The sequence below is a fragment of the Stegostoma tigrinum genome, chromosome 3 (genome assembly GCF_030684315.1).
Source record: "Stegostoma tigrinum isolate sSteTig4 chromosome 3, sSteTig4.hap1, whole genome shotgun sequence".
NCBI classification, from domain to species: Eukaryota; Metazoa; Chordata; class Chondrichthyes; order Orectolobiformes; family Stegostomatidae; genus Stegostoma; species Stegostoma tigrinum.
Genome location: NC_081356.1, coordinates 11,721,629 through 11,748,045, shown reverse-complemented (window position 1 = coordinate 11,748,045; position 26,417 = coordinate 11,721,629). Strand labels below are relative to the sequence as shown.

The 26,417-nt window shown below is 46.8% G+C and overlaps 1 protein-coding gene across 1 annotated transcript; it reads right to left on the bottom strand.

Moving 5' to 3' along the window:
* zgc:195282 (uncharacterized protein LOC100192223 homolog) lies at nucleotides 1-26,417 on the bottom strand. Its single transcript, XM_048527701.2, has 4 exons — nucleotides 26,302-26,417; nucleotides 25,097-25,191; nucleotides 16,518-16,572; nucleotides 1-682 (listed from the first exon to the last, which is right to left on the bottom strand). Exons 1-4 carry the CDS (start codon nucleotides 26,342-26,344, stop codon nucleotides 618-620), a joined length of 258 nt encoding a protein of 85 aa, XP_048383658.1. The 5' UTR covers nucleotides 26,345-26,417; the 3' UTR covers nucleotides 1-617.

Here is a 26,417-nt window from a genome sequence, read left to right as displayed (position 1 = left end):
TGCAGGCAGAAAGCATGTACCTTTTTATTACGGAATGATATAAAATACTTACAGGTTAAATGAAATTGCAATTATTATTAATGCATAGCTGCAAATAACAGTCTATATTATGGTCACTGCATGGGAGACGGAAAATAAATGATTGAGACTAATGCCAATTGAGATGAGCTGGCTATGTCATTTTCACAGCAGCTCATGTCCCATCAATCAGATCAATAGAATGGGGAGAGAGAGTGAACTCACCAAGTTATTTCGTGAAGAATTTGAGATATTGATATCATCAAATGAAAACTGAAATTTGTTGGAACTACAAACACATTCCAGAAGGCAAGGTATGGATGGGATCACAGCATTATTATCAGATGTTGGGAGCTACCATCTTGGTATCAATTGCAAAATGCACAACCAAACTTCATGACAATAAAACCTAGTTCAATTCTAAACACTCTTCAGAGCGAATGCTTTTGTCTGTATCTTCATCTGCACAATAATAGTACATAATGGCAAATTATTTTCGAACGCTTAGACAATTTCTGTCAAAATTCTCCCCTTTTTGTGTTGCTGTCTCAAGTTTCTTCATCCTGAAGGGCGTAAAATTATCCTCGAGCTGGCTTGTTTTAAGTACTTGGAACATTGGATCCAGCTGCTCCAGGAGTAGTTCGAGATGTTGGCCGTCTTGCTCCTGCAGTGAAGCAGAAATACTCATGAGAAAAATAATAACTGAAACTTGAAGGACTTACCAATTAAAGGACAGGACAATAGAAGCTCCACCTCTGAAATTAATGATTATTACTTGGCATTCTTCTCCCACAGTGCTCAGATATCAGTTTGTTTATGTATTTAAATATGTCTGTTTGAAACAGGTTAATGTCTGTACAAAAATTGTACACTGAAGAATTTAATGCATGCCTATGAAATGGATGTAAGTTTGCTCGCTGAGTTGGAAGGTTAGTTTTCAGATGTTACGTCACCTTTTTTTTTATTTGAAAAAATATACTTTATTCGTAAGATGTACAAAAAAAAACATATTTACACACCTACCCAGTCATGCAAGCCGCTCCGGGTTACCCAGGGGGTACGTACACCAACTAAAGGATAAAAACAAAGAAGGAAAAAAAAACAAAACAAAGAAAACACCCCGGCAGTCGTCACCTCGCACAGTCCCCGTTGGCCCCCTGACCAGTTGGGGAAGGCGCCAGCTGGGCCCAGTTACCAGATAGGGTTCTTTTTTCTATTCTGGACGAGGGGTTTCATACGGTGGTCTTTCCCCACCGCGCCTTGGCGGCAGCTGCCCCAAGCTTTAGCGCGTCCCTCAGCACGTAGTCCTGGACCTTGGAGTGCGCCAGTCTGCAACATTCGGTCGGGGTCAGTTCTTTCAGCTGGCAGACCAGCAAGTTGCGGGCAGACCAAAGAGCGTCTTTCACCGCATTGATGATCCTCCAAGCAGAGTTGATGTTGGTCTCGGTGTGCGTCCCCGGAAACAGCCCGTAGAGCACGGAGTCCCGCGTCACGGAGCTGCTCGGGACGAACCTCGACAAATACCACTGCATCCCCCTCCAGACCTCCTGCGCATAGGCACACTCCAGAAGGAGGTGATCAACAGTCACGTCCCCCCCGCAGCCACCTCGAGGGCAGCGTGCGGTGGTGCAGAGATTCCGGGCATGCATAAAGGATCTCACTGGCAGGGCCCCTCTCACCGCCAGCCAAGCAATGTCCTTGTGCTTGTTTGAAAGTTCTGGCGATGAGGCATTCTGCCAAACGACTTTGGCAGTCTGCGTGGGGAACCACACAATGGGATCCACCCTCTCCTTTTCCCGAAGGGTCTCGAGGATACTACATGCTGACCACTGCCTGACGGCCTTGTGGTCAAAGGTGTTTCCTTTCGAAAATTTCTCCACGAAGGACAGGTGGTACGGAACGGTCCAACTACTCGGAGCGTTCCGCGGCAACGAGGCCAGGCCCATCCTTCGCAACACCAGGGACAGGTAGAACCTCAGTAAGTAGTGACACTTGGTGTTTGCGTACTGAGGATCTACGCACAGCTTGATGCAGCCGCACACAAAGGTAGCCGTCAGGGCGAGGGTGGCGTTCGGTATGCCCTTTCCCCCATTTGCCAGGTCTTTGTACATGGTGTCCCTGCGGACCCGGTCCATCCTTGACCCCCAAATGAAGTGGAAGATGGCCCGGGTGACCGCAGCGGCGCAGGCCCAGGGAATAGGCCAGGCCTGCGCCACATACAACAGTACCGAAAGCCCCTCACACCTGACAACCAGGTTCTTACCCGCGATGGAGAGGGACCGGAGCGTCCACCTGCCCAGCTTCTGCTTCAATTTGGTGATACGCTCCTCCCAAGTCTTAGTGCACGCCCCAGCTCCACCAAACCAAACACCCAGCACCTTCAGGTAGTCTGTCCTGATGGTGAAGTGGATGAAGGAGCGGTCGTCACAGTCCCCGAATGACATGACCTCGCTCTTACCCTTATTGACTTTGGCACCCGAGGCCAGTTCAAACTGGCCGCAGATGTCCAATAGTCTACTCACCAACCGACGATCGGTGCAGAAGACGGCGACGTCGTCCATGTACAGGGAGGTCCTGACCTGAAGGCCTCCGCTGCCTGGGATAGTCACGCCCTTCAGGCTCACGTCCTTCCTGATGGATGCGGCGAAGGGCTCCACACAGCACACGAACAAGGCAGGAGAGAGCGGGCAGCCCTGCCTGACTCCAGATCTAACAGGAAAACTGTCTGATTCCCACCCGTTGATCGAGACTGGGCTAACGATGTTGGCGTAGAGCAGCCGGATCCAATTGCGGATGCCCTCCCCGAACCCCAATTTGGAGAGGACATCCCTCATGTAAGCATGAGGGACCCTGTCGAAGGCCTTCTCCTGGTCCAGGCTGACGAGGCAGGTGTCCACCCGCCTGTCCTGCACGTAGGCGATCGTATCCCTGATGAGCGAGAGGCTCTCAGCGATCTCCCTGCCCGGCACAGCACAGGTTTGGTCAGGGTGAATCACCGACTCCAGGACAGACCTGACCCGGTTGGCTATGACCTTGTCCAGGATTTTGTAGTCCACGTTCAATAGTGGAATGGGACGCCAATTCTTAATTTCTTCCCTCCCCCCGCTTCCTCTTGTAAATGAGGGTGATGATGCCCTTCCTCATGGACTTGCACATTTCCCCTGCCCGAAGCGCACTATCGTACACCTCCAGCAGGTCCTGGCCGACCAGGTCCCACAGAGCGGAATACAGCTCGACCGGTAAACCGTCGCTCCCGGGAGTCCTATTCCTCTCCAAGGACTTGAGGGCTCTGGTCAGCTCGTCCAGGGATATCGGCCGGTCCAGCCACACCCTCATGCCGTCTCCTAAGACCTCCGTGATAGACGACAGGAATGACTCGGAGGCCGTGCTGTCTGTGGGCTTCGTGTTGTACAGTCCGGCATAGAAGGATCTGCTGATCCTCAAAATGGCAGGCCGAGACGACGTCACCGAGCCGTCGTCCTCCTTCAGCCGGCTAAGCACAGAGCTCTCTTTGTGCACCATCTGAAAGAAGAAACGCGAGCACGTCTCGTCCTGCTCCACGGAGCGGACCCTGGACCGGAAGATTATCCTGGAGGCCTCCGCGGCGAAGAGCGAGGCTTGCTGGCCCCTCACCTCGCGGAGGTCCTCCGTGACATCGACCCCCATCAACTGCAGAAGGAGCAGGTTCTGCACCCTTTCCTGGAGTCGCGACACCATTCCCTGCCTCTCTCTCGCCTTCCGAACACCCTTGAGGACAAAGAACCTCTTGATGTTCTCCTTCACCGCCTCCCACCAGTCGCCCAGAGACTCAAAGAGGGGTTTCACAATTCTCCAACTGGCGTACTCCCTCTTAAGCTCCTCGACGTTCTCTGGGGTCAACAGAGTCGTGTTGAGCTTCCACGTCCCCTTGCCGGTCGGCTGGTCGTCCTGTAAGTGACAGTTGGCCAGCAGGAGGCAGTGGTCAGAGAAGAACACTGGCTCGACGCCAGTGGACCTGACCGAGAACGCCCGTGACACAAACAGCAAGTCTATCCTTGAGCGGATAGACCCGTCTGGCCGCGACCAGGTGTACCTCCGCTGCGCTCCGTCTGCAGGGGTGCTGAAGATGTCAAGCAGCTCGGCGTCCTTCACCGTGCCTATCAGGAATCTGGACGTGACGTCCAGTTGACTCCCCCCACCCGCTGCACCCATGCCGTATCTTCCATCTGCATCGATGATGCAGTTGAAGTCTCCGCCTAGGATGACCGGCCTGGACGTAGCCAGCAGGGGTGGAAGCCGCTGTAGGATGGCCAACCGCTCATTCCGTACCGCTGGGGCGTACACGTTGATCAGCCTCAGGGGAGCGTTCCTGCAGGTGACATCAGCTACTAGGAGGCGCCCCCCACCACCTCCTGAACTTGAGAGATGGTGAAGTCGCGCCCCCGCAGCAGAATAGCCAGGCCCGAGCAGCGACAGTCATTACCCCCCGACCAGATCGAAGGCCCACAGGTCCAGGCGCCGGACCATTTCCCCTACCTGCCGAGGTGCGGTATCCCGCACTCCTGCAGAAACAGGAGGTCCGCCTCGATGGTGGTCAGGTAGGCCAACGTGGACACACATCTTGCGGTGGACTTGACACTGCGCACATTAATGCTCGCAACTCGTACCCCGATTGCGAGCAGTGGCCGCAGTACCCTCCCCAAGTCCAAGGTCCAGCCTCTCCATCTGTCCCTTCATGCCCATTGCCCGGGCTAACTGCTGGATGCTCTCCAGGCTCAGGAAACCGTCCGTTCTGCCTTCTGGGTGGCATCCCCCCGTCAGGGGTGCGGAGGCAGGAGGGTCGGCTCTGGGTCAAGCTGGGGACGCGCTGTTTCCTCCTTCCCGCCTGAAGGTTCCGGGCGGCCCTCCAGTGCCCCGGCGGCACTTGACTGGGTGTCGGAGGGAGCCTCAGGATGCCTCCCGTCACCTGGAAGCGGGGTGCTGCTTTCCTTCTCCCTCGAGATCTTTAACTTCTGTTTCGGGCGGGCCCTCTCCGAAGCCCCCTCATCAGAGGAGCTCTTATAGCCCCCCTGTAGCTGCCTCTTCCCGCCTGATGGTTGTGGTTCCTGGGCCCGTCGACGCACCTTCCTCCTCGCTTTCCGGACTGTCGTCCACTCCCCTGGGTCGCCTGTCGCTGCCTCCATCGGCTCCGGGTTGTCGGCGGGGAGCGGAGCCTGCAGGGGCGCTTTGCTGGCCTCGGGCCCATCCTGCAGGGCTGGGCCCTCCTGCACATTAGTGGGGTCCTTGCTGGGTCCTGGTGCCTTCCTCTCCTCCGGGGGGGGCTGGCCCCGCATTGCCCCTGCTGGCGACCTGGGCGGAGGTGGTCCCCCGCTGCGGTCATGCCCTAGAGAGGTGGCCCGCTTCCTCGCAAAGGTTGAAGCGTTTCTCTTGTGGGCAATCCTTTGCAAGGTGTCCCTCCTCCCTGCAGTTCCTGCAGACGGTGGCTTTGCAGTCGGCCGCCACGTGACCTGACCTACCACAGGCATGGCAGACTTTAGGTTGCCCTGCATAGGTCAGGTAGCCCTTGCTCCCGCCGATCGCGAAGCTGGACGGTGGGTGTACGACATTCCCGTCCGCGCCCATCCTCAGCGTCACCTTGACCTGCCTCTTACTGATCCAGATGCCAAAGGGGTCCATGATGTCGGTTAGGTCCCCATCCACCTTCACGTACCTTCCAAGGAAGGTCAGGACATCAACTGCTGGCACATGTGGGTTGTACATGTGTACAGTCACCATACGGCTCCTCTGCGCTGGCATCACAAACAGCGGGACAGCGGTCAATACAGAGAGGGGGCCCTCACCTCCTTTCTCCTTGAAAACCTCCAGGAAGTGCTCGCAAAGCTTGGCACTCCTGAAGGTCACATCGTAAAAACCTCCTCCGGGGAAATCCTGCAGGCAGTAAATGTCCGCAGCAGCGAACCCACAACAGTCCAACAGGACCCTCTTCACGAAGAAGGTGCGGTCCACAGGTGCACCTTCATCCACCTTCTTTACGGAAACACGGATGATGTTCCGGACCCCCTGACCTGGGGCATGAGCACTTGCCGCAGCCATCGTTGCAGGTTGGCTGCTCCCCTGAACCAGCGTTCGGCCGAAGCCAGCGTTCAGATCCACTGGTTGCATGGGTGCACAGCCAACCCGACGTCCTCCTTTCACCTCCAACACAGCGCTCTCCTCCTCTCGGTCCACAAGAGCGTGGGTCTTTATTTTGTTCCAGATGTAAGCTGTTCACTGAGCTTGAAGGTGTGTTCCCAGATGTTTCGTCACCATTCTAGGTAACATCATCAGTGAGCCTCCGATGAAGCGCCTGTGTTATGTCCCGCTTTCTATTTATCTGTTTAGGTTTCCTTGGGTTGGTGATGTCATTTCCTGCGTTGGTGATGTCATTTCCTGTTCTTTTTCTCAGGGGATGGTAGATTGGCTCCAAATCAATGTGTTTGTTGATGGAGTTCCGGTTGGAATGCCATGCTTCTAGGAATTCTCGTGCGTGTCTCTGTTTGGCTTGTCCTAGGATGGATGTGTTGTCCCAATCAAAGTGGTGTCCTTCCTTATCTGTGTGTAAGGATACGAGTGATAGTGGGTCATGTCGTTTTGTGGCTAGTTGATGTTCATGTATCCTGGTGGCTAGCTTCCTGCCAGTTTGTCCAATGTAGTGTTTGTACAGTTCTTGCAAGGTATTTTGTAGATGATGTTCGTTTTGCTTGTTGTTTGTATAGGGTCTTTTAAGTTCATTAGCTGCTGTTTTAGTGTGTTGGTGGGTTTGTGGGCTACCCAGGAACCGCAACCATCAGGCGGGAAGAGGCAGCTTCAGGGGGGCTATAAGAGCTCCTCTGACGAGGGAGATTCGGAGGGGGCCCGTCCAAAGCAGAAGCTAAAGATCTCGAGGGAGAAGGAAAGCAGCACCACGCTCCCAGGTGACGGGAGGTGTCCTGAGGCTCCCTCCGACACCCAGTCAAGTGCCGCTGGGGCACTGGAGGGCCGCCCGGAACTTCCAGGCGGGAAGGAGGAAACAGCGTGTCCCCAGCCTGACCCAGAGCCAGACCCTCCTGCCTCCTCACCCCTGACGGGGGGATGCCACCCGGAAGGCAGAACGGACGGTTTCCTGAGCCCGGACAGCGTCCAGCAGTTAGCCCGGGCAATGGGCATGAAGGGACAGATGGAGGGGCTGGACCTTGGACTTGGGGAGGGTACTGCGGTCACTGCCCACAATGGGGGTACGAGTTGTGAGCATTAATGTGCGCAGCGTCAAGTCCACCGCAAGATGTGTGTCCACGTTGGCCTACCTGACCACCGTGAAGGCGGACCTCCTATTTCTGCAGGAGTGCGGGATACCGCACGTCAGCAGGTAGGGGAAATGGTCCGGCGCCTGGACCTGTGGGCCTTCGATCTGGTCGGGGGGGGTAACGACTGTCGCTCCTCAGGCCTGGCTATTCTGCTGCGGGGGCATGACTTCACCATCTCTCAAGTTCAGGAGGTGGTGGGGGGGCGCCTCCTAGTGGCTGACGTCACCTACAGGAACGCGCCCCTGAGGCTGATCAATGTGTATGCCCCAGCGGTACGGAGTGAGTGGTTGGCCGTCCTGCAGTGGCTTCCACCCCTGCTGGCTACGTCCAAGCCGGTTATCCTAGGCCGAGACTTCAACTGCATCATCGATGCAGGTGGAAGATCCGGCGTGGGGACAGCGGGTGGGGGAAGTCAACTGGACGTCACGTCCAGATTCCTGATGCGCACGGTGAAGGACGCCAAGCTGCTTGACGTCTTCAGCACCCCTGCAGACGGAGCGCAGCGGAGGTACACCTGGTTGCGGCCAGACGGGCCTATCCCCTCAAGGATAGACTTCCTGTTTGTGTCACGGGCGTTCTCGGTCAGGTCCACCGGCGTCGAGCCGGTGTTCTTCTCTGACCACTGCCTTCTGCTGGCCGACTGTCACTTACAGGACGACCAGCCGGCTGGCAAGGGGACTTGGAAGCTCAACACGACTCTGTTGACCCCAGAGAACATCCTTCTCTGCCGGACTGTACGACACAAAGCCCACGGACAGCACAGCCTCCGAGTCTTTCCTGTTGTCTATCACGGAGGTTTTAGACGACGGCACAAGGGAGTGGCTGGACCAGCCGATATCCCTGGACGAGCTGACCAGAGCCCTCAAGTCCTTGGAGAGGAATAGGACTCCCGGGAGCGACGGATTACCGGTCGAGCTGTATTCCGCTCTGTGGGACCTGGTCGGCCAGGACCTGCTGGAGGTGTATGATAGTGCGCTTCGGGCAGGGGAAATGTGCAAGTCCATGAGGAAGGGCATCATCACCCTCATTTACAAGAGGAAGGGGGAGAGGGAAGAAATTAAGAATTGGCGTCCCATTTCACTATTAATCGTGGACTACAAAATCCTGGCCAAGGTCATAGACAACCGGGTCAGGTCTGTCCTGGAGTCGGTGATTCACCCTGACCAAACCTGTGCTGTGCCGGGCAGGAAGATCGCTGAGAGCCTCGCGCTCATCAGGGATACGATCGCCTACGTATAGGACAGGCGGGTGGACACCTGCCTCGTCAGCCTGGACCTGGAGAAGGCCTTCGGCAGGGTCTCTCATGCTTACATGAGGGACGTCCTCTCCAAATTGGGGTTCGGGGAGGGCATCCGGCTGCTCTACGCCAACATCGTTAGCGCAGTCTCGATCAACAAGTGGGAATCGGACAGTTTTCCTGTTAGATCTGGAGTCAGGCAGGGCTGCCCGCTCTCTCCTGCCTTGTTCGTGTGCTGTGTGGAGCCCTTCGCCGCATCCATCAGGAAGGACGTGAGCCTGAAGGGCGTGACTATCCCAGGCAGGGGAGGCCTTCAGGTCAAGACCTCCCTGTACATGGACGATGTCGCCGTCTTCTGCACCGATCGTCGGTCGGTGAGTAGACTATTGGACATCTGCGGCCAGTTTGAACTTGCCTCGGGTGCCAAAGTCAATAAGGGTAAGAGCAAGGTCATGTTCTTCGGGAACTGGGACGACCGCTCCTTCATCCCCTTCACCGTCAGGACAGACTACCTGAAGGTGCTGGGTGTTTGGTTTGGTGGAGCTGGGGCATGCACTAAGACTTGGGAGGAGCGTATCACCAAATTGAAGCAGAAGCTGGGCAGGTGGACGCTCCGGTCCCTCTCCATAGCGGGTAAGAACCTGGTTGTCAGGTGCGAGGGGCTTTCGGTACTGTTGTATGTGGCGCAGGCCTGGCCTATTCCCTGGACCTGCGCCGCTGCAGTCACCTGGGCCATCTTCCACTTCATTTGGGTGTCGAGGATGTACCGGGTCCACAGGGACACCATGTACAAAGACCTGGAAAATGGGGGAAAGGGCATACCGAACGCCACCCTCGCCCTGACGGCTACCTTTGTGTGCGGCTGCATCAAGCTGTGCGTAGATCCTCAGTACGCAAACACCAAGTGTCACTACTTACTGAGGTTCTACCTGTCCCCGGTGTTGCGAAGGATGGGCCTGGCCTCGTTGCCGCGGAACGCTCCGAGTAGTTGGACCATCCAGTACCACCTGTCCTTCGTGGAGAAATTTTTGAAAGGAAACACCTTTGACCACAAGGCCGTCAAGCAGCGGTCAGCACGTAGTATCCTCAGGACCCTTCGGGAAAAGGAGAGGGTGGATCCCGTCGTGTGGTTCCCCACGCAGACTGCCAAAGTCGTTTGGTAGAATGCCTCATTGCCAGAACTTTCAAACAAGCACGAGGACATTGCTTGGCTGGCGGTGAGAGGGGCCCTGCCAGTGAGATCCTTTATGCATGCCCGGAATCTGTGCGCCACCGCACGCTGCCCTCGAGGTGGCTGCGGGGGGGACGAGACTGTTGATCACCTCCTTCTGGAGTGTGCCTATGCGCAGGAGGTCTGGAGGGGGATGCAGTGGTATTTGTCGAGGTTCGTCCCGAGCAGCTCCGTGACGCGGGACTCCGTGCTCTACGGGCTGTTTCCTGGGACGCACACCGAGACCAACATCAACTGCGCCTGGAGGACCATCAATGCGGTGAAAGATGCTCTTTGGTCTGCCCGCAACTTGCTGGTCTGCCAGCTGAAAGAACTGACCCCGACCGAGTGTTGCAGACTGGCGCACTCCAAGGTCCAGGACTACGTGCTGAGGGATGCGCTAAAGCGTGGGGCAGCCACCGCCAAGGCGCGGTGGGGAAAGACCACCGTATGAAACCCCTCGTCCAGAATAGAAAAAAGAACCCTATCTGGTAACTGGGCCCAGCTGGCGCCTTCCCCAACTGGTCAGGGGGCCAATGGGGACTGTGCGGGGTGACGACTGCCAGGGTGTTTTCTTTGTTTTGTGTTTTTTTTCTTCTTTGTTTGTTTTTTTCCCTTTAGTTGGTGTACGTACCCCCTGGGTAACCCGGAGCGGCTTGCATGACTGGGTAGGTGTATAAATGTTTTTTTTTGTACATCTTATGAATAAAGTATATTTTTTCAAATAAAAAAAAGTGACAAAACATCTGAAAACTAACCTTCCAGCTCAGCGAGCAAACTTACATCCAGAACCTCAACCTGAGCTATAAATCTTCTCAAAACTCGCTATGGCTATTAAATGCTTGCACATGACCTTTTGCTGATCAGATTTCCTACATTATTATAATTAATCTCAGTGCTGTCACCTAAATCTCAGCTAAACTGCATCCTCATGGCTATTCTACATTTTACTTACTCTACATTTAACATCTACAAACCAGCTCTTATTCTTGGTGTTGGTTCTAAGCACCATTTGGGTTTGGAAGGTCTGTTTACAGAGGTGCTTTGTAGTGCATGCTTTCTGCTGCCCACTGAAATCTTTGAAATGAATGATTATGAGTATCCAGATGCAGTGTTCTATGCAGCCTATGGTCTTGGTTATCAGCCATTTTTATCGGTTTGCAACTGAACAGTGGCAGGTTGAAGTTCCAGCTGACTGCAGAAATGCATTTATGGTTGGGGTCATCATGTAATCTGTAGCTCTGCAGTAACTTGTTTTCCCTTTAGGTTGTAGCAGTCACTAAAATAAATGACACAATGTCCGAGGTGTGAAGCCAAGACGGAGGAAATTTTCTGAGTTGTAAAGAAAGACAGCTACACAAAGAAAACAAGAAAGAAGAACTGAAACCATATTTTTCAACTCAGTCATTCTTGACAAGTCAGGGTAAATGTGACTTTTAATGTGGAAATGAAAGAAAATGAGACAGAGTTGAAATTTTTGCTACTCTCAAGGGCAAAACTATGAAATAGCTATAGAATAGAACAAAACAGCAATTTAGAGCAGCAACCCTGTTATTGGTGCTGGGGAAAATGCACTATAAGCTGTATTGCATTCTAAAATGCACAGAGCAGAGAATCCAGGCTGTAGAGATTTTGAAGGCTTTAAAGACATACTTTGAAGTTTCTACTAATGTTACTTATAAATGGCATGTGCTCAACATCAGTGCTTGGGGGAGGGGAAGACTTGTCTGCCTGAATCCTATTTGTTTGGACAGATGAGCTATGATTGTCTTAGGCATAAGATATCCTGCCAGAGATCACATCTGCTAAGACAGGAGAAACCTAGTCTCAAGAAAGCTAATCAACATTTGCAAAAGCACTGAGATTGTCAAACATCAACTAGGGAGTGCTAATGAAGGAACAGACAAAGCTTTGCATTATACTGAGACATGGCAGACCAGAAATAATATATGGGAAAGAAAAGAAGAAATATTTGCAGAACAGCCAGCAGAAAGATCAAGGCTAGAGAACAGGATGTGAATATAGTGGAGGGCATCACACAAAAGAAAAGAAAGCATAAGTGGAGTGGGGAAAGCAATGTTCTCACAGGAGGACGCTGAATCACTTTACACACAAATGTTTGGCTAGGAAGAAGCCAAACAGGGCTATAACAGTAGCTGCTGGACAGATATCAGTCAATGAGTCTGATGAGTCATTTTACACGATTCAACATATCAGCATAATCAGATCTAAAGGGGACAATGATTTGTACTGTTAGAATGATGACAGCAGAAAGAGAGCAACGTGTGAACTTGAAGTATCAGAAGGACACTTTTTAAAATTCAGTCATGGGACATGAGCATCAGGGGCTGGTCCAGCATTTATTGGCCGTATCTCGTTGCTCTTGAAAATATGGTGGCGAGGTATCAGAGCTTCATGCAACATCATAAGCTTTGCAGACCTGTAAGAAGGGGTTCAAGACAGAGACCTATAAATGAAACCATCAATGGTAAAATCCAGACAATATGGTGGGACAATCTTCATCCCAGGAGGTCAAGTGAAACTGAGAGCCCAAAGAAATGGGTAATGAAGACCTGAAGTAGACATTACTCTCAGCTAACAAGTTTAAAGCTTTGGCTGCAATTCTACTGCAATGCCAAGAAAAGATTCTCAGAACTTCATAGACTATTAAGTTATTGACTGCTGAGTCCTAAAAGATTACAAACTTATTCTTCCAGGTCTTGAATCAAATTGTCTTAAGTGGATGAGAGCATGAGACTTAGGAGAATGCCAATGATCCTCAAGTACAGAATCCATACTGACACCCCTCCTGCAACCCCACCCCCATCCTCATAATTCCCCACTCCCCATGCCTAATCTACCTAACCAGCACATCTCTTTGGACTGTGGGAGGAAACTGCAGCACCCGCAAGAAACCCATGGAGATACAGGGTTGATGTGCAAACTCCACACAGACAATCACCTGACGCTACAATTGAGCCCGTGTCCCTGGCACTGTGAGGCAGCATGCCGACCACTGAGCCACCATGTCACTCCTGATCTCCTCATTTAACACTCCTACTGTCAAATGGAATTCTGGAAATTTTCTTCTCTGTAAACAAGCCGCCATCCTCCTGCACTCATCAGATGGCTGAGAACACCGTTAGAGTTAATGCCTTAAGTGAAAGGGAAGAGCAAGAGGGGGATGAAGAGGAGTAAAGAGTTAAATGTTCATAGTTAAATGTTAATGATTAAATGGAATATTGCAAAAGAACTTGGGGCGATATAGAATAAAGGATTAATTATACCTTTGCTCTACAATAGCTCCTGAGCACATGTGAAAGGAGTTATGTCACTGTGACATCAGATCATGGAACTGAAACCGGAGTCTGCCAGGTTCCAGACGCTATCTCTCTTACCCTTACTTGGACACAGTTGCGTTTTATAAAGCCTGTTAATGTCCACTCATGAGGGTGTAGAATTCATCTCACTACCTTGGGTAAGCGCTTTTAGTTCTTCTTGTCATTGCAAAATGACATCTCCCATAGAAAATTGTGAGTTGTGAAGGATATGCTGATGGGGCCACATGATGTAGGTTTGGAGGAGGCCTGTGTGGAACATAAAATTTGCATCGACCAATTGGGTTCAATGCAAATTCCTATATTTAAATGATATTCAATTAGTGGAGTAGAACCAATTGTGGTGACTGTAACAAGGTCAGCCAGCTGGACCTCATAGAATATGAGTTTCCCAACTGGGGTTCTTAATTCTGTCCAATCACAGCCCTGGCTGACATATAAGACCATTAGACATAGGAGCAGAAATTAGGCCAGTTGGCCCATGAAGTCTGCTCTGGCATTCAATCATGGCTGATAAATACCTCAACCTCATTATCCCTCTTTCTCCCTGTAACCCTTGATAATTAGGAACCAATCTATCTCAGTCTTAAATGTACTCAATGACCTGCCCTCCACAGCCTTCTGTGGCAGTGAATTCCATAGATTCATCACTGTCTGGCTGAAGAAGTTTCTCCTTATCTCTGTTCTACTAGGTCTTACCTTTCTCTAAGGCAGTGCCCTCGGGTCCTTGTCTCTCCTACCAATGGAAACATCTTCCCAACATCCACTCTGTCCAGGCCATTCAGTATAAACAGGAGTGTCAGAGATTCTGTTCACACTATGCGCTGGCTCTGAGGGAGCTGGATCAGTGTCAAGGGCTCTCCATGTGTAAATAATGGATGACTTGGTGACAGAATACGGGCCTCTATGGAGTTATTTCACCAATCACTAAGATTTGTTTTGAACTTTCAAGTTTGCAAAGATTTCTATTGGTTGACTTGCTTATTCCGTTATAGAGACATTTGTCATCTACACCAACATTCCTTGATCGGAGGAAAGCTTGAGGTTGGAAGCAAAGTGCCAACGTAAGCTCTAACAGACACTACATATTCGGTGTGGAAGGATCTGTGTTTAATGCATGATCATCTTTAAGTTTCTGTTCTCTGTGTTGCCTTCAACAAGAAGGCACTGAGTAGAGAAGAAGGAGATAGATGAGAAGACGATTTACCTCTGAAAGATGGCAGACATCTTCAAGTAAATTTTGCAATGTTCCATTACTAAGTGCTGGAGCAATTGTTTTTAAGAATGCTCCATGTGGAGACTCAGCATGGAAACCTGAACAATGCACCTGTTTGTACGTGTGCATACTTGTCTGTGTATTACATTGTGTGTCCATATTTTTATATGACCACAGCCTTGTATACATAATACTTATATATGTCTCAGCTTGTTTGTGAACATGTTAAATGTGTCTTTAGTATATTTGTACATCTATCTATACTTGTGTTTCTTGAACAGTATATTCTACATCCCTGCCCTATAGGCAAATGGCCTTTTCCTATCAGGTACCAGCTACCTTATTTTGATCCTAAAACAATACACAGCATTAATCTGAGATAACAAGAAGGAGGGTCCACACCCGAAACATCAGCTTTCCTGCTCCTCTGATGCTGCTTGGCCTGCTGTGTGATTCCAGCTCTACACCTTGTTATCTCAGATTCTCCAGCATTGGTGCTTCCTATATCTCTCACAGCGTTAATCGCCAGCTCTGACTGCCAATGTATTTTTCCTCACAATTTGTGGCAAAAGAGCACAGTGACATCACAAATTAGTTAGATGTAAGTTATGTTTTATCAAAATATAAAAATAGTGCCACCATTTAATTTCACTTTAAATCATTGATTTCAACATTTTGCTTTTTCACAGATAGAATTAAATCTATTATGGATCCTTGTAGCTGACAACAGGTTTTCCATTCTAAAATTAAAACAGCAATTTCTTTCAAGACACTGTCAAATTGCTAGACCTTTCATGACTCTTGAGGCAGCCTGAGAGACCCAATTACATTGGCATGGGCCGTGCCACCCAACTCATCTAAATGTCAAAGGCTTATAGGATTTTCGGTCCATATGGGCTGGCAGATGCCCACCTGAGAGGTAGCATCCTACCTCTAAATACTCTGGTAGAGTAGGTGAAGGGCAAATGAGAGCATTGTTTGTAGGACGTTTAATACAGTTTTTTTTTACAACGTAAGTATGTTTTGTCATTTTATTAACCCAAAGGTTACAAATACTGATTCCACCATGACAAGGTATGAAGTTGAATTTGATCAGTTTGGTTATTTGTAGATTGAGACCACAAAGAAAACACTCAGTTACTGAACTGTTGCAATCGCCTGCTATTTAGAAATAGGGAACCTGGTCTGAATGATATGTGACTTTACTTCACAACATAGGGTTGATATTTGCTACTTTCTGAGGTGCTCCAGGAAACTGTTCAATTACGAAAAATCAAGAAGAAAGCCTACCACTACAATCTCAGGGTAATTACATAAAAGCAATAAATAGTCATCTTGCAGTGTTACCTCGACAGAATAATAAAATATATATCCTAGCCCACATAGTAGGGAGGTGTACGGCCAATGTTCCACAGTTTGTTCAATTTTTCAAAAAGCAGAAGTATAATAACAGAAGTGTATGAAAGGTTAATGCAGTCATCAACTGTCAATGCATTTATAAAAATAAAGACCAAACCAACATGTTGTACAATATCTTTCACATTCTCAGGAAATGCTAAACTCTTTCACAGACAATGAATTACTTTGAATTGCTATCTGTTGTCATGATGCTGTTTGATGGATAAATCTTGTTCAGGTCATCTGCATAGCATCTTCCAGATAGTCCCATGGGATCATGTATGAACCCCTGAGAGTTCAGGCTAGCCTTTGTTTCCTCCCTCATTTGAAAGATGGAACCTCTGACAGTGCTATCCTCCTTCAACTTTGTACCAGTGTGCTGCATTTCTACCTCTAAATACAGAGTTTCTTTGTTAAAGCCAATTATAGTAAATCATCTGTTGTAGGGTTAAGAGGAGGACTGAAGTGAACCACAGATCAGTACAGGCAACTACATGAACGGCTCTCAACAACTTTGAAGGGTAAAAACCGAAAGAACTGCGGATGCTGTAAATCAGAAACAAAAACAGAAGTTGCTGGAAAAGTTCAACATGTCTGTGGAGAAAAGTCAGAGTTCTGAGGAAGGGTCACTCAACCTGAAACAGTAACTCTGATTTCTCTCCACAGATACCACCAGACCAGGTGATACATGCTGGCCTTGTTATATGTGCATCTATGTGTGTTTCTACATCTGTGTGTCTCTGCGCCTGTATGTATCCATATTTGTATGTCCTTGTGTATTAGTTAAAAATTGTCTTACCCCTTGGACCAAAGTGCTGTAAGTAGCAGTGATTGCAGTATGGCTTCTCATCATACTAAACAAAATAAAAAAAGAAAGATAATCAAAATAAAAATAATTTAATTTCTCAAATAATTTCAATAGAATATTATCACATCCTCACTGTCTCAAAATTCATCATAATCAATTATCTCTAAGAGCAGTCAAATTTTCCGTAACAAATACTGTAAGATCTAACATACAACACATTAAGATCAATAGTCAGCTGGTATATTTTGTGGTGATGGTTGAGAGGGAATTGACAGAGAGTTAATCAGGACAACCACCTATTATTTTCTCAAATAGTCTAAAGCATATTTTACATTTATCTCAACAGTCACATGGGGGCTTGTTTAACATTCCATTTAAAAGGCAACACCTCTGTCAGAATAGCACTCAGCTCCTGCAAGTGGTTTTAAATTCACAACCCTTTGATCCATGGGCAAATTAGCCAAGGTTTAGAGTTGACATTTAATATAGAAAAACAATGTAAGTAATAAACGTGGAACATAGAACATAGAACATAGAACAATACAGCACAGAACAGGCCCTTCGGTCCTCGATGTTGCACCGACCTAATCAGAGATGGAAGTTATTCTCTTGAAGTGAAACAGATCTAAATTTAAAAAAAATTAATTTGGACCCCAAGTTTCCGCCCAGGAGGCAGCTAAATTAGATAAGAGCCCCTGGCATTAGGGACAAGGTACTGGCGTGGATAAGGAATGGCTGACTGGCAGAAGGCAGAGAGCAGGGATAAAGTAATCTTTTTCAGGATGACAGCCGGTGACGAGTGGAGTTCCGGTGGGTCGATGTTTGGACCACAGCTATTCACGTTACATATTAACAATGTAGATGAAGGAACTGAGAGCATTTTTGCTAAGTTTGCAGATAACGTGAAAATAGGTGGAGGGACAGGTGGTGTTGAGGTTGTGGGGAGGCTGCAGAGTGGCTTCAACAGGCTACAACAGTGCACAAAGAAGTTGCAGAGGAAATATAATGTGGGAATGTGTGAGGTTATGCACTTTAGGGAGAATAGAGGCACAGGTTATTTCCTAAATAATGAATAGTTTGGGAAATCTGAAGTACAAAGGGACACAGGAGTCCTAGTTCAGGATTTTCAAAAGGTTAACATGCAGGTTCAGTTGGCAGTTAGGAAGGCAAATGCAATGTTAGCATTCATTTCAAGAGGAATAGTATACAAGAGCAGAGATGTACTGCTGACAATGTAGGCTCTGGTCAGACCACATTTGTAATATTTTGAGCAGTTTTGGGCTCCGTATCTCAGGAAGGATATGTTGGCCTTGGAGGGGTTTACAAGAATGATCCCAAGGATGAAGAGTTTGTCATATGAGGAGTATTTGAGGACTCTGGGTCTGTACTTGATGGAGTTTAGAAGAATGAGAAGAGATTTGATTGAAACTTACTGAGCTGAGACATGGAAAAATTTCCTCAGCCAGGGTGGTTAATCATTGTAACTCCTTGCTGTGGAGAGCTATGAAGGCCAAGTCATTTAAGTATTTAAGACAGAGATAGATAAGTTCTTGATTAGTAAGGGGATCAACGTGTGTGGGGGGAAAGGCAGGAGAATGGGGTTGAGAAACATATCAGCCATGATCAAATGGTATAGCACACTTGATGGGCCAAATGGCATAATTCTATTCCTGTATCTTATAGTCCTATGGTCTTACATCAGATGAAAATATGCCTGGACGAGAGGTGTACTTTATCCGCAGATGGTATTTAAACTAAAAAACAGTTGATGTTTCTCTGCTGTCAATGACATATTCCCTCTACTTATCCATATCCTAGTCATCAATTTCATGTTTCAGCCCTCTCTTTAGCCTATTGGTTCCATCCTGGTCTTAGTCTAGTAATCCTTCTCTAAACTGCTTCCAATGCACTAACATCCTTCTGTATGGGCAGAGACTAATACTATATGCAGTACTTCAACCAGCACTCTCTCAGAGATTTCCTGTTGCTTGCAGAGGCATCGCAGCAGTGTACACAGCAGCAGCCTCTGGAATTGGAAGTCAATGTTGTGATCAGAGTGTTGATACCGATCATTGTACGCAAAACATTGGAGTGGCTATATCCACACACAACTACACAGCTTAGAGCGAGCGTTGCTCCAGATGCAACGCCCTGTATATCTGAAGCATTATCTCCCTGCTCTTGTATTCAATTCCTCACACAATAAACAATAACATTCTGTTAGCTTTCCTGATTAGTTATTGTATCTGCTCACTAGTCTTCCATGATTCATACACTAGGACACCTAGATCCCTCTGCATCTCAGAGCTCTGCAACCTCTCATTGTTTAGATAATACGATTCTTTTTTATTTTTTCCATCCAAATGCCTGTTCCCATACTGCAACTTTGTATATTTCTATTTAATCATACTGAAATCTTTCATGTCTGTTCAACACGTAACCTAAGCTATACTTTACTTTCTATTCCAAACAACATTACCACTGTTTACTTATAAAATAGTTGGATGATACATTAAACCGGGCAGGTTTCTGTGGAATGCCAGGTAAAGAGATGATTTGCATGCATTGTTACAGTCACCTTGAACTTTTGCCATTGTCAACCTTAACTTCTTTCTACCACCACTTCGACTGTCCTCTCTCTTGGCAATTGAGGCTTCTGTTCATTTGTCTGTGAACGACATTAATAGTCACAAACTGGAGTTCTATAATCTCATTTCGACTTTAATAACATCCTAATTGACAATTTACCAGGGGGCACACTGTGGCTGTCACACTCAACAACTCCTGGTCTATAGGAAGAGAAGGCATCCTGAGATAAGTGTTAATTTTTTATTGGTGTGGTCAGAAGACTCCATCAAAATGTTTCTTGCAATTAGCAGTTTGCTTCCAGCCCAACCAATTATTATCTTCCAACAGTTAACCAATTGCCTCTTTCTATCTCTTTAGGTTGATAAGCTGATAGCCAAGATGTAAATGAGGTTTGATAGCTAAAACAACCAGGACCTCAAATAAATATCATCATTCAGCATCCAGCTACCTAAACCCCATGGCCGTATAGACTCATAGAGTCATGGAGATGTACAGCATGGAAACAGATCCTTTGGCCCAACTCATCCATGTCGGCCAGATATCCCAAATTAATCTAGTCCCAATTGTAAGCATTTGTCCAATATTCCTCTATATCCTTCCTATTCATTTACCCATCCAGATATCTTTTAAATGTTCTAATTGTATCAGCCTGCACCATTTCCTCTGGCAGCTTATTCCATACAAGCATCACTCTCTGCGTGAAAAGGTTGCCTCTCAGGTCCCTTTTAAATCTCACCTTAAACCTATGCCCTCCAGTTTTGGACTCCCCTACCCTGGGGTAAAGACCTTGACTGTTCACCCTATGCATGCCCCTTAAGATTTTACAGATCTCTGTAAGGTCACCCCTCAGCCTCCAACACTCCAGGGAAAAGAATCCCAACCTATTCAGCCTCTCCCTGTAGTTCAAATCCTCCAACCCTAGCAACATAAAATACAACCCAAATTTCTCCCTCAACCACTAAATCAAAAAACAAAGTCTACTACCTCCCAACTATACTCTCCATTTTAAGTCTCTTAAATTTATTTCCTATTTCTATTGTTGTTCATTCTATTCCCCATCGCTACTAGAAATAATCAGTGTTTACCTATCCTGTTCCATCTTTTGCAATTTTGAACATTTCTATTGGCTCACCCCATTAATTTGTATTGTTCTAATTGGAAAATGATACATTTGTCAAATGATTCCAAGTCGAGTTGATTATATTAAAGTATCTGTAAAACCTCAACATCCTTCCTGTGATGTGAAAACTTATTCTGCACACAGTACTCCAACTGAAATCTTATTGAAGCTTAGGTAAATTCAAATGATTTCTTAAGGGTGCATTTTCACACCTACACCCAGTGGAGCAGATTCCTGGTCTTTTATAGAACCAGCCTAATTTTCATTCCATTAGAATGAATGGCCTGTAAGATTGCTGCTGTAATAACTCCATAGAGGTCAGTATCCCATCACTAAGTCACCCTTTATATACACATAGAGTCTTTGACACTGATCCAGCTGCTTCAAAGATCACTCTCAGAGTGAACAGGATGTCTGTCACTCCTGTTCTTATCTGTCAACCAGGGCTCTCTGATTGGGGCTGTTAATCTGGATTAATCAGGGAACTCACATTCTATCAATCTGGCTGACCTGGTTACAATCACTACATCTCTCCCCCTCAGAGTCCAAGGACATAGGCCAGTTCTTTTTTTTCTGCAGCACCTCCTGGGGCATTTTTAGCGCTGGGTCAGGTTCCTCCAACTCTGCCCCTGACAAGTTTTTTGTGCCTGGAACATCTCGGAAGAAATTCATTCTCTTCTTCAGGTAGGAAAGGCATCGAGACGGAAGCATCTGCTGTGTCTGTCGCAGCTTCTGAGATATCTTCAACTCTTGACAGAGAGGGAGAAACCATTGGTTCCAGAACAGTTGGAAAGGCTGACAAGAAGCGAGGCACATTTTTCTCCCATTTGTTAGTTTGCAGCTTCCACATGTACCATGTGCTTGTTCAGGACCGTCGTACTTGCCTGAACTTTATCTGTCACTGAATCTGACCTCATGTCAACCATGATTCTTACCCATGTAGGGCCTTTCCCACTGATGCAAAGATGCCAGGATGGAGGCCAAGTTATGTACAAACTTTCTGCAATAATTCACCAGCCCAAGGAAAAATCTAAGCTTCAGTACAGACATGGGAGCTGGGGCACCTTTGACTACCCTCACTTTAGCTTCCAATGGGTGTAATCCGGTCTTGTTGATGCTTTAGCCCAAGTAGGTCACTTGGGGACCTGGAACACCACATTTTCCCCTTATGAGGCATATGCCTGCCTGGGAGAAATGGCCAAGGAATATGACCAACTTCTCTAAGTGCTTCTTATTGGTCTTTTCTGTTATTAGTTAAATGGTGACCTGAGGTAGACTTTCTAAAATATTCTCCATCATCTGCTGAAAAATTGCACAGGCTGATGATACCCCAAATGGCAGTCTCTTATACTGGTACAAGCCATTATGTGTATTAACTGTAGTGTACTTCTGGGAATCCTCATCTAACCACAATTGCAAACACACATCTTATCCCTAGCTTCATGCAGGACAGCCCCCTGCCAGCTTTATGTATAAATCCTCTCAGTGAGGGTGTGGGTATTTATCCCGCTGCGAAAAGCAGTTTACTGTTTGTTTAAAATTCCCACAAAGAAAAACCGATCTTGTCGGGCTTCACAACTGGTGCTGCCCATTCTGCAAACTGGGCTGGGTTGATGATTCCTTCACTTTCCAGACTTCTGATTCCTGCCTTTACTTTTGCCCATAAGGCAAACGGCACTAGGCGGGCCTTGCAAAATTGTGGAATTGCTTCCTGGTCAATATGCAAGGTGGCCTTGGCCTCATAGATAGTCCCTAGACCTTCCTGAAAAACCTTTGGGTTTGTAATTAGGACTTCACACAGGCAGCCATTTTCTAATCAAAACATGTTGAGACAATCTAAGCGAATCTTTCTCAACAGTCTCGCTGCATCAAGCTTGGGCCTGAGCCCTCTCCTCTGATCATTGGTATCTGAATCAGCTGCTTCTCTTAGCAGACAGGAACCAGAGTTATAACTTTAATTTGTAAAGACACCCCAGTATAGGTTCTCAGTCTAGCCAATGTCTTGCATAAACTTAAGGGTTTGAGTACAGAGAGAATTTTGATAAAGATTGGTTCTGCAATGACTGATACAGCCGTAGAGGTATCAACCTCCATTAGAACCTGGTGACCATTTAACTAGCTTTGGTTCTGATTTGGATGTTGTTAAGCAACTTAACTGTTCAGATCCAAATGTAGGTGGACTTTCCAGCATGTGCACTCTCCTGAATACTGGTTTGTGAGTTCTCTTACTCCATTTAGGCCTGGTGGGACTCTTTAGCTGTCTCGAGTTCACAAATTGGCAGCAACTACAATGGCTTGCCTGCCTGGATCCTGAAGATAATTTTAACGGTTTGGCAGAGGCCTGCCTTTGTTTTGGGGTTTTGCTGTGGGCTGGCCTAGAGTCCCTCTGTTCAGGATATGTCCTGAGTGAGGCTATACAATTACCTTCACTCAAGTGGTGTTCCCCAAGCATAGTCAGCCTGACTTCCATCAGATTACCCTGCAACTCATATGGTCTACTAGCTAGATTTTCCAATGATAAAGCCAGTTTTGATGCCGATTTGGAGTTCAGTTGGTCTTCAGCTAGTAGCCATTTTTGCATGTGTTCATCATTAATCCCACACACCAAATGGTCTCTTAGCATCTCATTAATGGTTAAGTCACAGTCGCATGCCTCTGCCAGTCATCGTAATCTTGTCAAAAGTCCTGACATGGATTTGCCAAGTAAAACGAAAAGGGTCTTAGAATTAGAGGAGGCTTAGGATCGCGATATTCCTTAACTGAATCTGTCACCTTCTTGAGAGGTATATGGCACCTCAGGGGAAGTTTGACTCCTAATAACCAAAAAAGCTGCAAGTTCACAAGCTGTCAGGAGAGTTACTCATTGCTTTTCATCAGTCCCAATGTCATTTGCTCAAAAAAGACTGCATTCGTTCCACATACTGGGCCTAGTCTTTGACAGCAGGATCAAATGCTTCTCAAATAATGTCATGATGCCGGAAATGCCGTCCCCAACTCAAAGACAACTGATCTGAGTAAATTTCTTCAGGAGCATACTTTCCTCTCATCGCCACTGACCATACCGATCACACCACTGATCATGTACTCCACAATGGCCGGTATCCCATCGCCAAGTCATCCTTTATTTACACACGGCGAGTCCTTGACACTGATCCAGCTCCCTCAGAGCCAGCTCTCAGAGTGAACAGGATGTCTGACACTCCTGTTCTTATCTGTCAGCCAGGGCTCCCTGATTGGAACAAATAACAGCCCCAATCAGGAAACTCATGTTCTGTGAGGTTCACATGGCTGACCTCATTACAATCATTACAGCCACTGGGGCAAGCAAGACAAAAATCAATTCTAAGAGGTTGATCAGATTACCATAAGACTGTAAGAGTTAGGAACAGGTGTATGCCTTTTGGCCCCTTGAGCCTGCTCCACCATTCTGTAGGACCATGGCTGATCTGGCATTCCTCAAGCGTACTTTCCTGCCTTTTCCCCATAACCCCTGATTCCCTACTGGTCAAATATCTATCTGTCCATCTTGGCTTTAAATCTACATTTAGACTCCTGCGGTGCAGTGATATTGTCCCTGCCTCTGAGCTAGGAGACCTGGGTACCTATTTTAGAGGTGTGTAATAACACGTCAGAACTGGTAAATCAAAAAATATCGACACAAAGACTCTGCCCCCACAGATCTTAGTGGCAAGGAATTACAGACTCTCAACCTTTATCAGCAAGGCCCTGCAAACAGCACTGATTAAAAATATATGCTTCACCATAGAGAGAAAAATATTGGCTCAGCCATCAGAAGAAATCCCCTGCTCTTTAACTGCATTCACTTCAATAGTCTCTCATTTGGCAAATTAACTATTGGAATTCACTGTTAGTCAAAATTCTCTGTTTGTCAACACACAGAGATATTACTATCCTGTTTTACAGAGGCTGTAATATTACTACACATTATATTGACTTTTACCTTTTTACGGTTGACAATTTGACACATCCCGTAACAAGCGTGAATTTTTATGCAGTCTTAGTTTGAATGCGTTTATACAGCAACAGTCACCATTCCGAAGGATTTGGTTCTGTAGGAGTTATTTAAAAGATGTGGGATGTGGTTTGAATTACCAGTAATCCTGTAAAATGTGCAAACCTTTTTTTAAAGTGCACTCATTTAGTCTGACTTTCACCCTGGAAAGGAGCTAACTTCAAACAGTGCGATTGAATTAATACCCTTTATTTGTACCAACAGTTTTAGTGGCAGTTCCTTATATTACAGCCATCCTTTCACATTGATGTGTAAGCGCACACACCCTTATGAAACAAGCTCGACTGAACTCACACAAACCAGTTGCAGCCAATACAGCCACTGCTTAAACATGCAACCCCGATGAGAATCACATTCTCCCAGGCAGCCTGTCATGTAAATAAGGAATGCTCAGCAATGGAATTCTAACACTGATTTTTTAAAAAATTATATATTAGCTCGTGGGGTGTGGGCATCACTGGCTGGGCCAGCATTTATTGCCCATTCCTAGCTGCCCTTGAGAAGGTGGTCATGAGCTGCCTTCTTGAACACAACAGTCCCTCTGCTGCAGGTAGACCCACAATGCCCTTAGAGAGGGAAGTCCAGGATTTTGGCCCAGATGATATATAAAAAGATGATACATAATTACTTTCAAATCTAGGTGTAAATTGGAGAAAAATGATGTTGATGGTCATGATTAAAAAACAAGCCCAAGACGTTCTGATTGCTTATAATTCCCACAGGAAGAGAGCAAAAATAGAGCAAGTTTGAGGAGACAGATTATAGTCACATTACAGCTATACAGTTAAATACTGGGGTAGACAAATGGGCGTTCAACACATTACATACCTCTGCATGTTGGCCTGGACTTAACTGGCGCTTGCAACGATAGCATTTTAGACAAAGAGGGTGATAGTCTTTACCTAAAGATCGCTTCCTCTCCGCTGTAAAAAGAAATGATGTTAATGAGGGATTCTGTTAAACAAAAAGTCACCACTTTCAGCTGAAGTTTTTTTTCATACATTATATTTTTTAAAATGTCAATATATGTTTGGTTCAGTATGCTATGTTAGAAACAGAATACATTTTCCCATTTTTGCTGAAAGCTTTAATTTTGTCTCTCACATTGTGATGCTGATATCCTTTCTCCCTGATTTCTTTAGCAAGTTTATACTGAAGTCACTTTCCAATGTGCATCTTTTAAAATGGTGTCTAAAACAAGGTATCATTGCAATGAAGTTTTTCTTCAGAAATTAAAATGTTACCATTATGCCACATGATTTTAGCTATTTTTGCAATGACAATTAAATCAGATATAAACTAAAGAAATGTAGATGCTGGAAGTCTGAAACAAAAGCAGAAATTGCTGGAGAAACTCAGCAGGTCTGGCAGCATTCAAGGAAAGAAAGCAAAGTTGATGACTCAGGTCCAGTGGCCATTCTCGAGAACTCCCAGTTAGCTCTGCTTTCTGTCTGCAGATGCTGCCACACCTGCTGAGTTTCCCCAGCAATATACTGTTTTTGTGACAAATAAATCAGTATTTGCTCGATAGAAAGATCAGTTCCTCGTGCTAGCAATGTGCGTATGATAAGCTGCACTGATATCGCCAGGCCTATTTCCTCTTGCTTACCCTAAGACCTCGCCGTATATTTGGTAAGTAGGGAAATCTATTCACTCAGTTATAACTTATCAACATCCATCTTTGCTTTGTGTTGAAAAGTTTAACAATAAAGATTGAAGTCACTCAGAAGCCAAGCACTTGCTTCTTACATGCGTCTCACATCAGTAATGACTGACCCAACAGTTTGAAAGTATCTCTGCAACATGTTGTTTCAACTCAAAAAGTCTGGATGAGGCCCAATTCAAACAGTTATGGAAAGGACACTTCCCTTCGGACAACACAATAATTACCACTGTCATTTTTGTCAAACAATAATTTTAGTCATGTTGCACAACACTGCATCAACATAAGCAGGAACAAGCAACATCAATTCAATTACAGAATGAATTTTTAATTCAGCTCAGCTCCACGTTAGAAAGGAAGACAGACTTACCAAAATAGACAGGTTTTGCACAGATTGGACAGTATGAAATCATCTTCTGAAAACTTGTCTTATTCAATTGTACAGCAAATGCTGTTTTTTTAAAAAAACATAACACTGACAGGAAA

What these genes read in the sequence shown, in the direction of transcription:
- zgc:195282 (XM_048527701.2), bottom strand. Translation starts at nt 26,344, where the DNA reads ATGATTTCATACTGTCCAATCTGTGCAAAACCTGTCTATTTTG. An exon ending in TGCAAAACCTGTCTATTTTG is followed by an intron (nt 25,192 to 26,301) that starts GTAAGTCTGTCT and finishes TTCTTTTTACAG; the next exon opens with CGGAGAGGAAGCGATCTTTA. An exon ending in GTCCAGGCCAACATGCAGAG is followed by an intron (nt 16,573 to 25,096) that starts GTATGTAATGTG and finishes TATTTTGTTTAG; the next exon opens with TATGATGAGAAGCCATACTG.